General features: G+C 44.9%; 2 protein-coding genes across 5 annotated transcripts; both read right to left on the bottom strand.

Annotated features, from left to right (window-relative positions):
• Positions 1–5: 5 nt before the first annotated feature.
• Positions 6–3,211, bottom strand: selplg (selectin P ligand). Its single transcript, XM_017410528.3, has 3 exons — positions 3,123–3,211; positions 2,823–2,941; positions 6–2,438 (listed from the first exon to the last, which is right to left on the bottom strand). Exon 3 carries the CDS (start codon positions 2,418–2,420, stop codon positions 1,005–1,007), a length of 1,416 nt encoding a protein of 471 aa, XP_017266017.1. The 5' UTR covers positions 2,421–2,438; positions 2,823–2,941; positions 3,123–3,211; the 3' UTR covers positions 6–1,004.
• A 1,839-nt stretch (positions 3,212–5,050) lies between these two features.
• coro1cb (coronin, actin binding protein, 1Cb) lies at positions 5,051–19,358 on the bottom strand. Of its 4 annotated transcripts, none has more exons than XM_017410673.3 (11): positions 17,466–19,358; positions 11,548–11,747; positions 10,230–10,352; positions 9,507–9,636; positions 9,093–9,274; positions 8,878–8,997; positions 7,613–7,717; positions 7,375–7,520; positions 6,692–6,749; positions 6,336–6,578; positions 5,051–5,971 (listed from the first exon to the last, which is right to left on the bottom strand). In XM_017410673.3, exons 1-11 carry the CDS (start codon positions 19,213–19,215, stop codon positions 5,858–5,860), a joined length of 3,171 nt encoding a protein of 1,056 aa, XP_017266162.1. In that variant the 5' UTR covers positions 19,216–19,358; the 3' UTR covers positions 5,051–5,857. The 4 variants fall into 4 exon arrangements, with proteins under 4 accessions (XP_017266162.1, XP_017266166.1, XP_017266163.1 ...); XM_017410677.3 differs by lacking the exon at positions 17,466–19,358 and adding an exon at positions 16,097–16,222; XM_017410674.3 differs by lacking the exon at positions 17,466–19,358 and adding an exon at positions 15,825–16,178.
• Positions 19,359–20,152: the final 794 nt, after the last annotated feature.

Genomic DNA, 20,152 nt, shown 5'->3' with positions numbered 1-20,152 from the left:
AAATATGTATTAAATTAAGAAAATGTTTATTATGAATAAAGACGACACCACTCCAATTTGTTTTTCCATTTTCCTTCAGTTCATGTTAAATGTCTGCAAAGATTTCTGGTCCAGAACTGCCCGAAAAACACTTATTTTAGGACAAGTCTGTCCTCCGTTCCTTATGTAAGACATTTACAGCACATACTGCCTGTCCAGTGTCTCTTTGCCCCACTTCAAATCCAGCATCAGCGTTTGTTTTTACAATTTCTGACCAATCGGCGAGGACTAAGCTATTCTGGGAGACATTCCTTAAATGAGTAGGAGCTAAAATGGAGTGGATTAGACAAAAGAGGAGAAGAAGTGTTGAATTTATGTAGATGTATAAGAAGTATAATGGTTTTTTTTTTAACAAACTAAGAAGACTGTAAACAGAGTTTGCTAGATCTCCAAAATAAAAGCGTAAGTTTTAGCATGGGCTCTTTAATGTCAGCTCCACCAGCTCGCTCCAGACTTTGGTTCCCTTTTCTTGTTAAAAAATGTGCACGTTTCCTGTGAATTTTGCCAGAAACAGTTAGGCAGACACCGTCATACTTGTGGAATAAAACAAAGAGTAAAGTCTATCATAAATCCAGCATTTACATCGTTGAGACTTCGGTCATCAGAAACCGAAACAGTTTCTGTGAAGAACAAGAATCCCTTGACAAAGCAAGCCTTTTTTTTTCTTTTTGCAAAAAAAAAACAACCCACAAACCCTGCGGAGTTCTGGTCCGGATGTTTCATAGAAGAACAAAATCCGCTTTGATCGCTTCGTGCATCCTGGCGTTAAGTTAAGCAAAACTTACTGACTTCTGCCCTGAGTTTACATCCTCTTCATCAAATGCCAGAAACAGTTATGGGTGCTTGAAGCAGTGTGTGTTTGTGTTCCTCTACAAGTCGTGTGCACTGAAGCGAAGCCATCATCGTCATCAAAGCATCACTGTCACTCGACAGTCTCGTGAGAAAATGATGGCTCGAAATACATCTTAAACGTAGCGATCGTTGTCTGGAAGGAAGCTGCTGAGAGTGAGATTATCCCCCCCTTCCTCGTCGCTGTCTCCACCGCCGGGGAACACCAGGACGCCATTGGAGACCGGGTTTCGTTGCCTGGTGTAGGTGTGAGTCTTGTCCGGCAGCAGAGCGGAGATGCACATCATCTCAGTCCCCTGCTGAGGCTTCTTCACTTTGTAGGTCCTCGATGACAGCTTGGCGCAGAGGACGATGGTGGAAACCATGAAGGCGGTGGCCAGTGCTGCCAACGAGCCAATGATGATGAGGCACTTGTTCGCCACGCTCCGAGTGGAGCAGGGCTGGACCTGATTGCTCGGGTTGGTTTTTGCTGGTTCGCTGGGGGTGACTGTGGCTGCTGTCGTTGGACCCGGCACCCTCTTGGGTTGGAGAGGGATCAGGATTCCAGTGGGGCTGGTGGAGTTCCCAGTGGTGGAGCTGGGAGAATCGGTTGTAGTCGAATTCGACCTCGCTGTCTCAGGCGGTTCAGATGTGGAGCTGAGGGCGCTTGTGGAAGACGCCGACTTGCGGGTGGATGAGAGCTCAGTGCTGGTGGAAGGAAAGGTTTCTGCTTCCCTTGAGGTTGGACTTGGCGCTGTGGGGCGACTGACGTTCTGAGAGTTCAGAGAGGTGGAGGAAGGTGACTCCGATGTAGCTCGAGTTATGGGTGTGGGTTGTGGCGAAGAAACCGCCGCCGTTGGTGCAAAAGCTGTTGAAAGTGTTGCTGTCGCGGTTTCATTACTAAAACTGGAGGTCGACGACTGATGGAGTTGATCTGCTGTATGATTCAACGTGTCTGTCGTTGAAAAGTTAAGAGACTGTGCTCCACCCGTTGCTGTGGTCACAGAAGGGGAAGGTTGAACTTCATCTTTAGCCGTAGTCACTGCAGTCGAATGTTGTGTTTCAGTGGAAGTCATGGTTACACCCGCTGAAGTTCCACCTGTAGAAGGCTGTGCTTCAGCCACAGCTGTGGTCATTGAAGTTGAAGGTGGTGTTTCAGTTGTAGCCGTGGTCAAAGCAGTGGGAAGTTTTGCTTCACCTCTGGCCAAGGTCGCAGCAGGAGCTTCTGTGGAGCTGCTAGTATTTCCTGCAACAGCCGTCACAACATCCGAACCACCTCTGTTGCTCTCTGAGCTGCTGGTTTTGTCACTTCTTTCATTCGCCTCTGTGGGCGACGGGGTCTTCTCTGCCGGCGAAGCAGCGTCAACTCGTCCGCGCTCCGGATTCCAGGTTGCAGACTGCAACGCTTTCACACCAGCGGTGGTCAGCTGCCTGGCTGCGTCGTTCGCCGCGTTGGAGGCGTCGGTGCTTTTGGTTTCTGGTGTAGACGTTGCCACAGACAGAACGCACAGTCCCCACAGCAAAGGCACGGAAATCTTCCTGCTGAGGAGCATTGTTGCTGAGCGAAGGATCTGAAGTGACAGAAAAACATTCAAGTTCACTCTCTGGTTGTAGGACAGACTGCCGAAAACGGTGGCAAAAATGACTAATAAAGACACGGAGAGGGGAAGAACTGTGTGTCATGTCTTCCAGTGTCATCTTAAGAAACAGTCATGTGCCTTCACCGCAACGTTTGCTTCATTTTTACTAGAAAAAACAATAAAACACTAAGCAACTGCAAATGTATATTCCACTGAAAAGTTAAAGGCGTAAATGTTGTTGCAACATTCTGAAAGTTATGATTAAAACATGGCGTTAAAGGAGGAACCGATGTGTAAAGTTACATCATCCGACGTTTAGGTACCCGTTAGATACTAAAGCTACAACTTGAAAACTGACACCTGCCATCATCCTACCTTGCTGCTGATGAAGAGAGACGTAGTTCAGGTTAAAACCAAGAAGGAAAAGCTCAGTTCAGCTCATTTCAGCCTCTCTGAGAGAACATCCTCGCGGGGCTGACATGCTGCTCGTCGCTCTGCTCGACACAAGAAACAGGAAATGTTCACACTTTTAAGAACAACATGACGTATATCAGATTTTCAGATCAGTCAGATACAGAGAGACACTTCCCTTTCAATCTCACAGCCTAATCGTGCAGCTACAGCCGAATGTTTTAAAGAACGGACGAGCTTACAGAGAGAAAGATGTGTTTTTACCTGGCAGGTGTAAAGCAGAGGAGGGCTCTGATTTGTTTTGTGTGGAGCGCTCTTTGCATGTCTTGCTTTATTTAAAGCAGGAGGAAGTGCTCAGTTCTGTAAAACGCCCAGCTACTCGAAGCTGCGTGTCATGTGGATGAAGAGCAGCAGAATGGCAGATTTCAGGGCAGTGAAAAGTGACCGCAGTGATGAAGAATCCGTTACGTGCGAACAGTTTCAAATGCAATAGATGTGTGATGAACAGTTGCACTAAAAATAAATAAAAATAGAAACACTGAGATAGAGAGGTGACAGTGAAGCTGTTTATAGTGTCCCGAGCAGAAACAACAGCAGGAGTCACAGTCTGCAGCTCAGACTCTGTGGAAATGAGACGCGTCATGTGGAAATCCTGCCACTTCCTGCGCTGGTGAGTCACACCGTCCCTGTCACCGATCTCTACTGTTTGTGTTTGTTTCCCAGCTTGCCATGATGACGGGAACACGTTTACAGATCCAGACCTGAACATTGGGGTTTTAGACGCAGGATAAACTATCATTTATGTAAAAAAAAATAAAAATAAAAACTGTTTTCACCTGGTTAGATTTTCATTTTGGGGGCTATTTCACCTTTATGTGTGATTACTGCTTGTTGATTCTGTTTATAATTAAGTTTGTTTGTTTTTATGTCCTGTGAGCTGTAGGCTTGTGTGTGTGTTTGTGTGTGCTCTAGAGCTCTCATGTTAAAGCCAATATTAAAAACAGAAAACATGGAAATATTAATGTTTTTAAATTTTCTCTTCTTTGAGCCCAAACGGTGGACTTTAAACACTTCTCCAGGCAACAAACTTTCATTCCTGTCACACATTGTCTGATTTTTAATTGTTTAACGTGTAAAGATTTGATTAGCTCAACTATTTAGAAGCTGTTCACACTGATAATACCTCATTTACATATTTAAGACAACTATATATACTATTAATATATATACATATTAAGAATGTTTGATGTAAATAGCATTTTCTTTGACATTATTTACACTAAATCTACGTATATGCAGTCACAGGGTTCTTTTTAGAGGCTTTCTCCTGGCAGCTATTCCAAACCAATCATACTTATTGAGTTTTTCCTCTAATTGTTGTGACATGAAGTTTAACCTTTAACCTGCTCCCAGATCCCTGTAGAGTCTGAGATGGACCTCCTGGGTTGTTCGCTATTCCTCTGAGCATTGCGTGGTCTGTCCTTGGGGGTGATTTCACTGTCTTAAATAATCCTCCTCTCTGTAGATTGGTAGACTCCAAATAGTTTGGAAATTACCTTTAACTCGTCTTGGATTTATGAGTTCTAGCAGCAGCGTTCCTAAAGTTTTTCCAACTTGGCACCCGTATGCTCCAGCCCCCAAAACTCCCCAAACTCCTGCTTTTATAGAGGTTCTCACACTGATGACCAGTTAATCAAACGTATTTGATCAGCTGCTACTTTCCCTCCTAAATCCTATGGAAGCAGCAAAGGTGGACTCACCTGTTCTACGCACCTTAGACGTGGTGGAATCAGCTGTTTTTGTACACTTCAGGTTAGATCTGAATAACTTTAAACCCAGTTAAGATCATTTTAATATGCGTAAACCCCCAAGAATGTTAAAATAAAAGTTATGATCCAAAAATGGCCTCTTTTTCTTATCTTTGCTCATTATGTTGGGGAGTTTGAATAATTTCCTCCCTATTTTTTTTGTGAAATAATTCAAGTAGTCAGATACGTTGTTGTTTATTTGACTGAAATGCAGAAAAATGTGAGGCAGGGTAAAATCAAAATCCTAAATAGGGTCTAAAATTGCAATTTGACAAAGTTTTTTTAGCCTGAACAGTTTCTTTTTTGGGACATTTCAACACCTGAAGTGAAATTCAGGAAATGTTGACACACACACGACACAAGTTAGGACACGATAAGAAGAAGTGTGTGTAAAATCTTTATTATGTGCACAGAACTGTTTTGTCATGGGGTCGGTGGAACACAGCAGAGAGTGGTCCCTTCTCATCACCGATACGCACCGGAGGGCAACTTCAGCTCCACCCCGATCAGTGACGAGAGGCACCATTACATTTTCACAACATTTACACCAGAAAGATGTCGCCCTCCCACCCCGACTCGCGGTAAATCAAAACCCAAACGGGTACATTTCAAGGCCTGGGGAAGAAATGTTTGAGGAGGATTTATTCCACATTCGTTAATCGGACTGATGAGCAAACCGGCGGGAGGAAAACAGTTCAACAGCTACCGTTGGAAATTAAAATTATAAAATTAAATCCAGCTTGACTAATATTGTTCTACCAAGTTGTGATTGGAATGTACAACAGATAACGGGGGGGTACAAATGTAAAAGCAGTGCTTAAAACCGCACACAATCCATATTTGGCAACACAATAAGAACGATGGAAATACTGATGCTACAGTTTCTGAGCCGTAAGTACAAACTTCACATAAGAATGTTTTACCACAACTTGAAAATAAAAAGAGTTAAGACTTAAAATGTCTTTTCTTCAAATGTGTACAGGAGCTCTGAGAGTTTTCCTTTACTCTGTGTGTGTGTGTTTCAGGGCAGAGGGTGAAACAGGAGGACTGATGAGCAACGATAAAGTTCATCTTGGAATGTGGGCTCGGTCTCGTCGCGGGGGACGAAGCAGAGCTCGCCGAATCTTGAGATTTTTTTGGCCACGGCCGACTCCGCTGCGGCCGGCTCCCTCCCGAACGAGGCTTTGCGCCTTACATCTTGGCGACCTGCTCTTCCAGTCTGGCGATCCGACGGTCTTGGAGGATGACGCGGTCCCTGAGTGACTTAAACTCTCGGAGTACCTCTTCCAGTTTGTCTTCCATTTTCTGAGGGAGAGGGGGAAACAAACAAACGAAGCGGTTATGTTACAGAAATGCTGAGACGACAATTTGTGGCACGGGTTGGAAAGACAAACCGCCGCTGCGAAGGGAAAAACGATCAAACAGGACCGAGGTTGTGTGTTTGTTAATATTTTCCCTGAGCTGCTGCTGCGATGAACTTAGAGCCAAAAAAAAAAAGCAAAGTATGTGCTGATTCTTAACTTTCTCAAACCAAAATAAATACTGTGAAACAAAGCAAAATGCCAGAGAAGAGTGTGCAAGCTAAAAGAAAATCTAATACTAAACACCAACTTCCAACAAAAAAGTAATGATAATCTAAAAATAGATAGTTTTCTTGAAAAGCACTCACTACTGTGGACGGTGGAGGGGCGTGCTTCTGGATGGTGGGGATGCTTTCGGCTTTGGGCGCCGGCTTGCTCTCCAGGATGTTGGTCTTGACCACTTTCAGGTCCCGGTTCTTCGCGGAGACGTAGCCGTCTTTGAGCGAGATCAGGATGGGGCCTCCGTTCTTGCCCGCGAACCACTCCTCCGCCTCCAGGGAGGGATCGGGGCCGGCCGTGTCCGGATACAGGTCGTCCTGGAACAGGTCCGACTGAGGAGGGGGATGTCACGGGGGAAGGGAGAAAAGAAGGGAAAACGATGAGGTACGAACCCAGGAACGCCACACGGCGAATACAGCGGCCACGCTGGGGGAAACTGACTCACCTTCCGCGGGACTGTCATGATGATTGGTTCACATTTCCTCTCGTGTAATTTGTAAAACCTACAGAGATCAAAAAAATAGGATTAATACAGAAGACAGGTAAGTTATTTATTCAACCTGCCACTTAATGTTTATCAAAAAGAAATACAATAACACCTAAATAAACTCTGCAGGTGTAACAACACGCCAGAATTAAATATATTAATTAGATAAATGCAGGATGTAGCTTCTTTGGAGCCACGTTTGGAAGACATGAAACATGAAAGCTGCAGCTTTTTATCTGAATTTTACAGATCCTTACTGTGAAGTTATGGTAAAAAGTAAATAACCGTGAAAGATGGACTGTTGGATTTAGAAACATCAATAAACTGGAGTGAAATTGTTAAGGAGATGGTCACAGCTGCTTAAAAAACAGTATAAGAAAACATTACTTTAATTCTCCAAACTGTGTTTCTACAAGTAGGTTGATTCTGAGGACTGTTTCTGAGGTCGTCACTCAGTGCTTCTGCACTTTAGCTTAGCTCTTGTTATTAAAAACAAACAAAATATGCGACGTAACGTTTCATGATTTTATTCCCCCTCATTCAGACCCTGAAAGGAAACAAGTCGGAAAGAAATCTGGGAGAAATTTGTAAATAAGCAGCAATGAAAAAAAACAAAAACGCAGACGCTGTCTCGAGAGTACCTCGCGATTTCACATTTGTTGACATCCAGGCCTCTCTTGGGCATGTAACCCATTCCCCTCTGGGGTTCCTTAGTGGAGAAGGTGTTGAGGTAGTGAACAAACGGGGCTTCTTCGGTGATCTCGAAGTACCGAATGCTGCTGTCGCCCTGAACACACGGTCACAAGGTTTGAGCTTTTAACCCTAACATCTGAGAACAAACACTGATGAGTCTGAGTTTTGGTTTAGGGTCCAGTTTACCTTTCCACACAGGTAGACTATGTTGGTGTCAGGGTCGTAAAAGGGCAGCAGGACTCCGTTACTGGTGTCCATCTCTTGAACGCATATCGGCTCGTCCAAGTTATCCTGCGGACACAAAAACCCCACACCTTTGAGGAGACGCGTCGGTTTAAAGCAGTGGTTCCCAAACTTTTCAGCTTCCGACCCATAAAATAACAGTGACAAAGGTGTGTGGCCCCATCTGTTGGCTGTTTAAATATCTAAAAGTGCTGATGATCCTATTAAATAACAACACAAACAGTCTTAGCATCCATGTAGCTATTTTTTAAATCATTAAAAGACTTGTATTTTAATTCTCTGTTACTATTATGGCGTAAATATATCATAAAAACTGTGTTTTTATTGTAACTTATATCTGGACATTATTTAAGGACCCCTACTTGGTGCTGGGTGACCCACATCAGGGTCCTGACCCCAACTTTGGGAATCATTGGTTTAAATGACCCCGTTACTGTGGTATTTATCGCCCCCATCTGGACATGAAGAAAAACAACAACAACAAAAAGAAAGATGCACGATTCCTACATAAAACAGCGGCTCAACCCGAATGTTGAGTTTTCACTGGGTCATTTCGGGCTCGCTGTTAAACCCCGAAGTGCACGAGGTTTCCCTCCAGCTGTCTGAGACGTTCACTCGCTGTTTCTGTGTCTCCATGCAGAGACAGATTTGGTCTACGGGGAATTTCCAACAACTCACAGCAGCGTCGCGATGCTAAACTGAAGCTCAGCGGGGAAACCCCTGATGGAAGGAGCAACCGACCCAAACATGACAAGGACTTACAGTTTACATCAAAGTTTAAAGGTGGTTTCCTGGTGAGTCACAGATTGAACCGTGTGGGGTTGTTTTTCCTGCAGGATGATGAATCAAATCTTTCATCTGATTTGATTCTTACTGTTTTTAAAATGAGAAAGTATGTTTCCCCCATAGAGACACTAAAATCTCTTTAGTTCCTTCAAAAATTTTCTTCTCTTTGAAGCCTGCTTCAGCGAACTCTCTCTATTTTTGTCTTTTTATGCTGCTTTCAGTTTGCAGCTACTCCTAGCAAGCATTTTGCTCATTTTAGCTTTTCGCTAGTCTTCTGCTTCTCTTAGTTCTCAGTTTCAGCTTCTTCGGCACTCACACTGCATTTACTGCAGAAAAGGCAGATTCTCTAGTTGGGCCCGGGGTTCGGTGTGTGTGTATTTCAGCATGCTGAGAGCGGAATAAGACTAATAGGAGTGACATACAGATTTCCACAGGGCTAGCTGGCGCTCGCTCATGCGGCTGAATCCGGTGGTGAAGATGTTTCCATCTGCTAAAAAGATCGCTCTCATTGGTCGAGCTCCCTCGTGGGCTTTGTCCTTCTCCTACAAACAGAAGCAGACGTGTCAGAAATGTTTTACTGGCACCTTATAGCGGCGGCAAGGCGCTCTTATCACAGTCCACTGCAGTTTTCACTTACCGCCACAATCTTCTTTTTACGAGGGTCGATGACGCGGACCTTTTTGTCCTTGCAGGCGGTGCACAGCAGGCTGCCGTTGCGGCTCCAGCTGACGCTAAAGATAACATCGGGGTGCATGTCTTCCAGGTTGATTATGGCCTCGCCCGTCCCCACATTCCAGATGATGATCTGGTTGTCGCACCCTAAAATGGACAGGCGCCGTTTGAGTGCGACCCCCCCCTTCCTCTCTGAGCGGGGTTTATTTTCAGAGCTTTCCATCACACAAAACAATGCAACAGAAGGCAATCGTATAATTGGTCCTATTTTGAGTTCAGCTGTGCGCGGCAGACAGACCGTAGGCTGACGCCTTCGGCAGCCAGCGGAAACAAACCTTCGGGGACCTGGATGTAGAGGAGGTTTCAGTGAAACGGGTACCTGCGCTGAGGAGGACATTGCGAGCAGTCGGATGCCACAACACAATGCCGACCCTTTTGGAGTGACCCTCCAACACCACCACAGGCTCTGACAGGGCCGTCTCCAGTCCGTTCTCGGGTATCTGCCAGACCTGTGGGGCAAAAACAAAAACATTAGAAACTAGGTGCACCCGGAGAGCGCAAGCCTCCGGCAAGACCCCTTATCTTTGTGATATAATGGCACTGGTGACATCACCATCATGTGATGTCATCACTGTATGTTGAGGAACTCTGAGAGCTCAAACCTCCACCCGTGCCAGGGGTGGCCAATCCTGGTCCTCAAGGGCCACCATCCTGCATGTTTTACTTCTTTCCCTGCTCCAAGACACCTGATTCAGTGGTTAAATCACCTCTTCATGTTCTGCAGAAGCCAGTTAATCACCGATTGATTCAAATCAGGTGTGTAGGAGCAGAGAAACAAGTAAAACATGCAGGATGGTGGCCCTCAAGGACCAGGATTGCCCACCCCTGACCCAGGCCATAGGGTCATTATAAGATTGTAGGAGCCTGATCACCTCCAAAGTCTAATAATTCGTTCTTTGTGACAACCTCAACATCTAATGAAAATTTCATTCATTACTTTTTGAGTAATCTTGTCCTCAAACAAACAAACAGACGCTACTGAAAACATATACCCCCTTGGCAGAGGGCGATAAATAGTGAGTTTCACCGAAACGCCTCTTACCATGACCGTGCAGTCCTCCGAGCCGCTGGCGATGACATGATCATTATGAGGACACCACTCGATGTCCAACACCGGCCCCGTGTGTCCACACACTGTGGGGTACACCTTGTCTATACGGCCGGTCTGAGACAGGAAGATGAAGCAGAGCAACAAAGCAGATGTGAAAATACAGGCTGCAGTGGCTCTAATCTGTCTTTTTTCATTCCTGCAGGACCTTTTCCCCACCTACTCTGAACGACTGTGGGAAGATTTGAGGTTGCTGTCATGTCATTAATGCAGAAGTCGATGTGACAGTGTCCAATTGTGTATTTCGTAAAATGAATATATCACCGGTGTTGTTACTGAAACATAAGAACATGGAACTAGTTTCCTGTCATCCAGCCTCTAAAACAGACCCATGACTTTAACTCGCCTCTGAAACATTTGATGAGGTAGTTCTGGGTCTGAACAAGAACGCAACATGAGGCCACGAGTGCCCGTGTTGTCTGTCAGCGTCTCACCTGTTCAAAGTGAAGTAACTGCAACACGATGTAAAAAAAGTAATGTTTGCCCTACTAGACCGATTTAAACATTATTTATCTATTATTTTTACTGCCCAGATAAGCCTCGGGGATCAGCAGGAGTGGAGAAACACAATAAAACAGGCCCTGCAGAACCGAATCGCCGCACATTCTTGTTTATGACACCGTTACAAACATTTTGCCCCTCTGAGTGTGCTTCATAGCCTCGGGATTCATATTTTTAATCAACACTGGGCAAAGTCGCACTTCCTTTTCACTTTCAAACGGTAGCAGAACCAAATGAGCTAAACAGCGATAAAAACAAAGATTGTAAATAGAAGCCACTTTAAAAGACAAACTTTGAAACAAGGTAAAGTCAGCGGATTCCCAGAGAAATCCCTACTCATTAGGGTGCAGCCTCTGGGGACCATGAAAAGAGTGAACAAGATTTCAAGGCTCTCCAGGAAATCTGTGATTTTCTGTGGCACTGACTGACGACTGATGGATCTGCTTTGGTACAAAGATGACTAAATTTCTATCTGGCTACTCTTTTTCCTGCCACAAGTACAAAGCTGAGCAAAATATATTCATAAAGTCACTTTTAAACTTATTTTTCACCCTGTTGTTGAGAGGTTAACCACATATCTGAAAGGTCACAGCGGCGTTAGCTGCTTCGGTCGACAAAAACAGTTTGAAATGAGGTGTTTAATGATCCGTGCTGCCTCGTTATCAGTTGAATCTGAGCCACACCTGGCATTGGACCGCACACGCAGCAGATCTGACGGAACGGAGAACGAGTCCGCCGGGGTGCCCCTTACCTTGTGCAAAGGAAGGACGAGGAAGGCTCCTCCCCCGCTCGCCTCGATGATGATGGCACAGAACTTGGGGTTGACGGCACAGAAGGCGCTGTCCCACGTGACCCGGGACACGCGGATGTCATCGTAGCACTGGTCGTTCCTCACGGCCTGGCCGAACACGTGGCGGAACTTGCTCTGTCGCACGACGCGCCGCGACATATCTGCGGAAGGGAAACAGGAACGCAGTGGGTCACAGTCATGGCGGGATTCGGCGTAAAGGCGTTCCAGTTACAGAACACAAGTGTGCAAAAATCACGACACAGGCGCTGATAAATACAGACTCTAAGTGGATGGACGCCTGAAAACGGGCATCTCTTGGACCCATACTGAGGTTTCAGTCCTCGTTCTGAGGACACATTTATTAGCTGTGATTGAGGTTTTGTTTTTTTTTCTTTATGCCAAGCCAACTCGGCCTGCTGGCAAACACTCGAGACAAACTGCTTCTCTCCTCCGTATGTCTTTTCCTCCAAATGTCTAAGTTTCCTGACGAGTGTAGGGCTAAGATAAAAGTCCCAGCTCTGTGTAGGTTGTTGGCTTGCTGCAGAAAGCTTTTAGTTAGGTTGGCTCTTTTTCTGTCTTGTGTGTCTAATAATAATAATAATTTTGAGAGATTAAACATAAGCAAACCTGTGCAGGATTTGGCAGCTACTTTAATGCAGTTTGGAGCCCCCAAACGTGGAAAACCTATTATTATTTTGGAGTTTGAATGAGATGCAGGGACCAAAAAGGCTGCAGACTGTCATAACGGATGTTACAATTTGAAACTGCTGCATCAGTTCCTGTGAATGCACCACAGATGGCCTGTTACTGCTGCAGCGTTTCTGGAAAGGATCTCAAATGTGGATCCACGTTTAAGGATCGGATTTCAGCTCAGCGTATCCACAGGCACAGCGTTCCCCGTTTAATATTTAATTGCAGCGGCTTTAAGTTTTAGAAAAAAAGATCCTTCAGTTAGCGAAGGACCCTTCCATCGTTCGCATCTGATACGTTTTAAAAGTCGGAACGGAAGTTTTGAAGCGAAACAACTCGGATTTGTTTGGAGAATGACTCATTTTTGGACACCGTCGTTGCCGTTATGGTGACGTGTGTCGGAGCAGCGTGTCAGAGTGATCGAAGCGACAGCCAGAGTTCGGTACACAAGTTGCTTTTTTTTGTTTATTTTTTCCAGCTGAACAGGTTTTGTCACCGCAGCAGACCACCTGCTTCTTCACATTCAGTCACGGAGTTCTGAAAATGGAAACGCTGACTCACCATCTTTGAGACGACGTACAAAAACTGGGATTTTTTCTTTTTTTTTTTTAACCTTTAAAAGTGTCTATAACAAAGTCTGCAAAGAGCTGGACTGCACTTGATTCAGTGGTACCATCAGAGTGTAATTTTCATGTAAAAATGTGATTAAATTAAAACTTATTTTGACAAGCCTACTGTAGTTTTTAAAACATTTACATGTACGTCAACAGCCCACGTGAGTGTCAGTTTTATGGCGTTTTTAGACTTTATCTCTTGAACGTGTGGGTGTGTACAGCCTGACTGACACTCTCCTTTAGTGTTCCCACATCAAGTGTCAGAGGCAGTGTGCGCAAGTCTGTCTGTTAGCAAAATATCTCACGAACCACTGGGCGGATTTCACTGAAACTCGTGGAAAACAATCACTGGATGTACGTCTACCACTGATTAACTTTTGCAGTCAATCCAATTCACGATGGACCCCACAGCTAATTGACACGAGTGAACACAAAAATGGCGATAACTCGGTCCATTTTACAGACACTGAGCTAAAATTCAATCTGGCAGGAGCTGAGAGTCACCCACAACACATACTCTGATGTCACATGAGATTTTGCATGCTGTTATTTTCAAGGTTTTACCAAAACCATCACAACTCTGCCATTCCTCAACATGAGATGATGTCAGTCTAAAACTCTTGCATGAAAGGCGTTAGAGGTAAAGGGAACTGTTTCGATAGGGACCGATTCGATAGGTGCGGACAGCCTTAAGACAATGCCCAGAGATGTCGACACACATCACATTGCTGCAGGGCTGCATGACCTCCGGACAACGCAGGACGAGAACATCCCGTTCTCACATGTGCTCCGTTCAACAGAGGCTATCTGCATAAATTCACGTATCTTCAGAAGAGAGCATGAGTCTCTCGGCTCTGAAGGCTTTATTTGGTATCGTATGTTACAAACGCTGCTCTATCAGCGTGCAAGGATGTCACAAAGCATGACGTGGCAGCCCGGCTGATAACAAGCAGGCCCAAAATATCTTCTTCCTGCCTGCCTGTCTTTACGATACTCTGTGCTTCATATTTCGTACCAGTTGCAATTTATTTTGGCCAAATTATCCAATGCTTTTAGCGCCGTGCACATCTCCGGCACTTTGTGTCACGTTTGGGAAATTCAGTGCCTCATTGAAATGTCATCTTAAATCTCTCTGCTCATCCGTTTTGAACGTGCATTGTGCATCAAACTGTAGTCATTTAAAGCTCGTATTGGGATAGATGTATTTCTGGAGGAAGACCAGAAATGGCACAGCACAGTGCAAGGACTCATGAGTGACGTCCATGAGGGAAATCTGATCAAACGATACTGAGCAGTCAGAAATCATGCAGGAGCACGGTTTTGCTGACACAATAAATGGTGGCGTGCAATGCTATAACTATAGATCAGCTTTTATGGCAAGCCAATTGATCATTTATTAGTTAAGACATGCACCTCAGTACTGATAAAGCATTTTTGGACATGAGGAGTTGAAGTGATGACCAGCGACGACGACTCCTATCTGCAATGTTCATTCTAAACAAGGAGAACAATTCTAGGTATTTCAATTATCTATTAAGAAGCAGATATAAGGTGGTTTTAACATAAAACATTACATTAAAGATATCTGGAATTTAAGAAAATAAATTTGTTTTTTAGAAATATCTGCTATGTTCATTCTAGATAGGAGGAAATTAATTGTGGACATCTGGAGTGGATCGTTTAATTCACCTGAAAGGGAGAAATTATGTGATATATCTTATGAAGAATGACGTTTGAGATTTCTGACAGGAAGAGGGCCCTTCTGAATATCTAAAATGTTTTGGTTTATTTATTTGGTTTTGGACAAAGAACTGATTTCTGAATAGCTGCAATACATTTTAAGTTTAACCACTTAATGTAAAAAGAAAAAAAGCCACTGAAACTTTTAAGGACTTTAAGGTCTCTGTATGTAAACAGGTTGAATGTAAACATTTTGACTATGTGGAATGACTTTCCAGTTAATTTAATTTATTAATTTTGGGACAGTGTGTTCTAAAATTGCCTAAAAGTTATGATAGGTGTGGTTTAATTATATGCTACATCGACTTGCCATACTTCATGTTAAACGTTGGAATTGATGTTTTCAACGCAGAGCCGTTAAACAATGGTTGCCTAGCAAGCAATGCTAACAATATTAACCAATATTCCCAGAGCCCTCCTTTTGAGGAGGAGCACGATAATGAAATACTTCGCCAAAACGCTTCTTTCTGTTCAGTGGTGATGTTCATTAACTGCATTGTGAAATATTACCCCGGCTTCCACGCTATGAAGCTAAGAATGGTAGTCCGAACTTAGCCAGGCTAGCTAACGCCACGGCTAATGAGAGCAGCAGGGTGGAGATTTGTTTTGGTGCGCACTCCCCAGATGTTACCACCTACCTGGAAAACACGCGAAAGAAATTTAAAAAAGAATGTTTCTTCGCGCTAAATAATTTAAAAAAAAAATTGAAGAACAATACACGACTTGAATCTATTTATTTAGGTAGATACGAAGGTTTCGCAGCGCTGCCTGGGTGGTGATTTGAGGGTGCCTTTTTTTTCGGCACCACACCGGGTAGCACCGGGGCTTGTCCCGTTAACAGACCGATAGATACGTTTTACCGGATTTTTAAACTATTACTCAAATGAAACTTGCACCCAGACAATAATGTCCTTTTTAGTACAAAAGCCATTTGGCACAAAAATGGACTAACGCAGCCTTATTTGCTCCTATTACCTTAGCAGTGCGTTTTGCCTCCATCTAAACTGCTGGTGGGTTAGCACGATGCTAGCTGTTAGCTACCGTGGACCGCTGCCAGCTGACGCAAGTGCAGAAATTTCCAATCGAGGTTTTTTTTTCTGCTCCCAATCCCAAACCCATCCAGCGAGCTTACGTGGATGCTGCAAACCGGGCAGATCAAAAACACAAAATGCAAAAGACATCATTCATCCTTACCTCCTAAAAAATCTATGCAAGATTTATCCTACGCTCGGGTAATCAATCTCAACACATGAATCTGGCAGTTAAGGCGCGCCCTTATCCTGCAGGACGTTGCTTCTAGTATCCCCCCTTGTCTCCACGGATATAAAAGAAGAAAAAAAAAAAAAGTCCAGCTGCAATATTCCTATTCCCCCTCTCGACTCCTAAAATGTGCCCCAGAGCCGGTGTTTTTAAAGCGGCTCCCGGGTACCGACTGACAAACAAAGCATCTCCTGCTCGCTCCTCACCTGCGGAAGACTAGCTGGACTCTATTCTCATCCCGTTAATAAAATTCAGACGAGCATTGACGATTGGCTACTGCACATGCGCAGTCCGGGAGCCAGGTTTGATTTCCCACTGAGTGTGGCTGCAGGGAAACCGGGTATCTGTGCTCATGTCTCCCTCCCTCACTCACTCACTCACCCTCATATTTGTCCCTTTTCTTGAGCTAGAGAGAGAGAAAAAAAGTGTTTTTTCTTAATCAGCAGCATCTTTTGTGTGAAAGTCCCCCCTTCCCCCCCTCAGCCTTATCCCAGTGGACCCAGCAGCCCCCCAACAAAGCACCTCAGTTGTTAATGAGGCGTCCATTCACTGGGTTAAATATTCTCTTTTGTCACAGAGCATGTTTTCAACAACTTTATTTGGGGTTTTCAACCTAAAAACCGAAGTTTTACTTGCTCCCCCCCCCCGAGCAAAGACAAGTTAAAGCCTCCCAACTTTTTATTTATTTATTTTCTTAGACTGCACGAACCAAAAAAAAAAAAGAAAATATCTACAAACCAACAAATACGTCTTCTGTAATTTATCTCTTTCACATCTTGGTGCCATTTTTGCCGTCCAGTTGTTTGGCACCTCTGCTCGTTCTGTGTCATAAATTTTGCATTTCATTTTCATTTTTGTGTTAAATTAACACCCGCCCCCATTGTGGTTGTATTCCACATTTTTGTGCTGTATTTTATATTTCTTATTGTCCATCGTGTCTTTGTAGCCATTCCATGTCTGTCTGTTGTTCATTTTGCGTTCTTCTTTGGTTGTAAATCTCTCGTTTCGTCTCAAATTATGGCTGTATTGCATATTTGTGGAGGCGTTTGCCTTTAATGTAGTCATTTAGTGGTCTGTTCCATGTCTCATTTTGGTTGTTTTTTTTCCCTAAACTTCTTAGGTGTCATCTACTGTAGGTCTGAGCATAAACTGCTGATATGGTTAATAACAAAATTAAGTAAAAAGTTGGGATTTGTTTCTTGAAATGCATTTTCTTTCGCACCAACAAAAGTGTTATTAATACTTGCTGGTTGCAAACTACAAAGATCTACAATTTAAGCCTGAAAATGATTTCATTATTTTCAGAACTTTGCACAAACCATTAAAACTATCCCCTGGCATGAACTTCCTTGAAAGTTTTAGTATGACAAAACAACATAAGGCAATCTTTCACCTTTTTTTTTTTCAGGACAGCACATCTGGCTACAGTGTCTTAATTGTGGTTAAAATCCAATCCCATTCCTAATTTCTAACATAAAAACAGCGGTGTGGTTTAAAGTGGATGTTGTTGAAAGGGCCTGGCTGCTCTCGTACCTTCAGTTGGTAATTATCGTCTGGCTTTGACTGAGGACCTACCTTTCTTTAGAGATATCTGAGCTTCTGCTGGTCTCTCCTTGGCTTTCTTTGGGACATCGAAGGTGCTCTTCATTTGGGACACCGTCACGCTTGGGCTCTGCTCTGCCAGACGAACAGGAGCTCTGGCCCCCTCAGCTCTGACCCGGCTCTGCTGCTTTTGCATTTGGTTCGTCTCTTTGACTATTTCTGCCACGGGCTTGTAGGAACCCACCTCACCGCCCCTTCCTGCATCTCGGCCGCTGCTGTTATTTATTGACTCTTTGGGGTGGGCGTAGTCGCTGTCGTTGGCTTTACTGACATGCCTCTGGACTCTTTCAGACAGGAGTCCAGGGCATGTTTCTTTTGGATCTGAAAAGGCAGATTTTAGACTTCGAGATTCACTACTGGGTGCATCCTCGGGGATGTGAAAGGTCTCTGTCGAGGCGAGCATGTTCGCAGGAGGAGATGACCTTTTAGGCTTGGATCGTCTGTCTAAGAACACTTGTCTCTGCAGCATGTCCAAGTTCTGAGGCTCATCCTGTGGAGACAGATCTGCCATTCGCTCACAGTACTCAAAATCAACCATGTCTCCATGTTGGTCATCTATATGCCTCGGAGACAGATGGTCCCACGCACTGATGTCAGCTGACAGCCGACGGATGTTGGTTGGTACGGTGTAAGTGCCTTTTTCATTCCACAGCAAGCACATGTCCTGATTTGTTGGATTGCTGCACAGAAGATCTTTGTTAAAATGGAAAGTGTGTCTCCTTTTGGCCCTTTCCTCTGAGCGCAGACAGTCTTTGTCTCTTCTTTGCACATCTGTAGACTTCAACTGTGCAGTTTTGAGCTTTATAAAGGGGTTCTTTGGCTTTTTGGGCACAGGAGGAGGTGGACCCTTGACTTTAGGCTTTTCTGACAGCATCAAACCATCACTGGAACCGGACGAGGCCGACGTAGTCTCTGTAATGGTGGCGTCTTTCTTCGGTAACAGACGGGTTAAAGGCGGAGGCGTGACGACGGCGGAGAAGCAAACAAGCTCACTCTCCTTCTTTAGGCAGGCGACCTGTGCCTTCTCATCAGCGTTTCCTGCCAGGGGAGGACAGGGCATCGCTTCACATTGTTCCAGTGCAACCGATTGACCGTCTAATGTAGGAGGGGTCATGGGCCGAGGAGGGTGAGCCTTGCTGTCGTCTCTTCTTGTGCTCGATAAAAGACCCGCGACCCCTGATTTAGCCCTCCGAGACACAACTCCAGCAAACTTGTTCTTGTGATCCACCTGTCGTCCCTGATCTTTAGCCTCGCTTCGCGCCAGCGTGGGCTCCGGTTTGATGTGAGCAGCGACGTTTTGCTCCGTCCCTGCAGCTCCTCCACCAGTTGTCTCCCTGCAGGCAACATGACTTACTCCTTTTAGCCAACACCTGCTGCCTGTCACTTCACCCAAATGTTGACTCATTTCCCTCTTAAAACAGTCTCCGGGTGAGCTCTTAGGGCGTGCTCCAGCAGTATTGGACTTTTCTGTGCTTTGTTTTTCATTATCCCTGTCTTGAAGAGCATTCCCGGAAGATTGTGGAAGTCTGTTGTCAGAATCCTCAGCTCCTCTTTTGCTGTTGCTTTCTACATCGGACGACATCCAAGTCTCATCTTTCTCCAGCAGCACAAAGTCCTCCTCATTGCTGGGATTGCATGAGGTTGTTAGACCCTTGCTTTGGGTGTTGGGATCCGTCTTACTGTTGTTAGTTTCTGATAGGTTCTGATTTTCCTGATCGTCCATAGCTGTAGCTCCCCTCCAGGCCACAGCCCTGTCCTCAGAACCAGGCTTTTTGTTCGAAATTTGTCTCGTCTCCTTAAAGCTCGGGACTCTTTTTGACTCCCAAAGAGTTTGAGCGATTCTCTCCCTGCCTCTGCCCACCCACTCCCCTCTGGCGTTCAGAAGGTGTTCCTGCTGACCCGCAGGTCTGATTGGCTGCCCCGTTTGGGGGTCTGTACGTGCAGAAGGGACAGTGAGCTTCCCCGGTTGCCCAGTGGCCAAGCTGCTGACGCTGAGTCCTCTAATCCCACCAATCCCCTGACGAGCTGCCGAGCTGCCATCGTCCGGATGTTTGCTCTCATCTGGTTCTGCCGTCTCTGACAGCCGCGTGTCTCCAGTTTGCTCGGACCAGTCAGAGTTGTTGAGTGACTCCTCATCCTTTTCAGACAACCTCTCCAGCTTTTGACCCATGGTGGGTTTTTTTTTTTTTCTGTCAGCAAATGAGAAAAGATACACACATATCAAACACGGCGCATGCACGAGTTGAACTAACTTGAACCTTTCTCTGCCCTTTGTGTATCTGTAGGCACAGCTTCTATTTACCCTCCCAGAGTCCCGCTATCTGTTCTGTCAGGAAGGAATGCAGTGGTGGCTATAATTAAAACAGGTCTGACCGATGCCAGTGAGTCAAGAGGCCAAAAAAGAAACAAGATAAGCCAGATAAGAGGTCAGCTGCTGGGCGCCAAGGTCAGATAAAAAGTCACAAACAAAAAAAACATGAGCTATGAATCCTTTTTTTTCTCTTTGAATCTATCAACTTTGCCTAATTTGTGAATTTAATAACTCATTTTGCCCCTTCGTGATGCATCACGCTTCCTCAATTACTGAGACGAGGCCTGTTTGTGGCGTGCACGCCTCTCAGACGGTCTGAATGCTTCGGACTGTTTCGGATGACGGGGAT

This window comes from Kryptolebias marmoratus, linkage group LG14 (genome assembly GCF_001649575.2).
Source record: "Kryptolebias marmoratus isolate JLee-2015 linkage group LG14, ASM164957v2, whole genome shotgun sequence".
NCBI classification, from domain to species: domain Eukaryota; kingdom Metazoa; phylum Chordata; class Actinopteri; order Cyprinodontiformes; family Rivulidae; genus Kryptolebias; species Kryptolebias marmoratus.
This window is presented reverse-complemented; position numbering and strand designations above follow the sequence as displayed.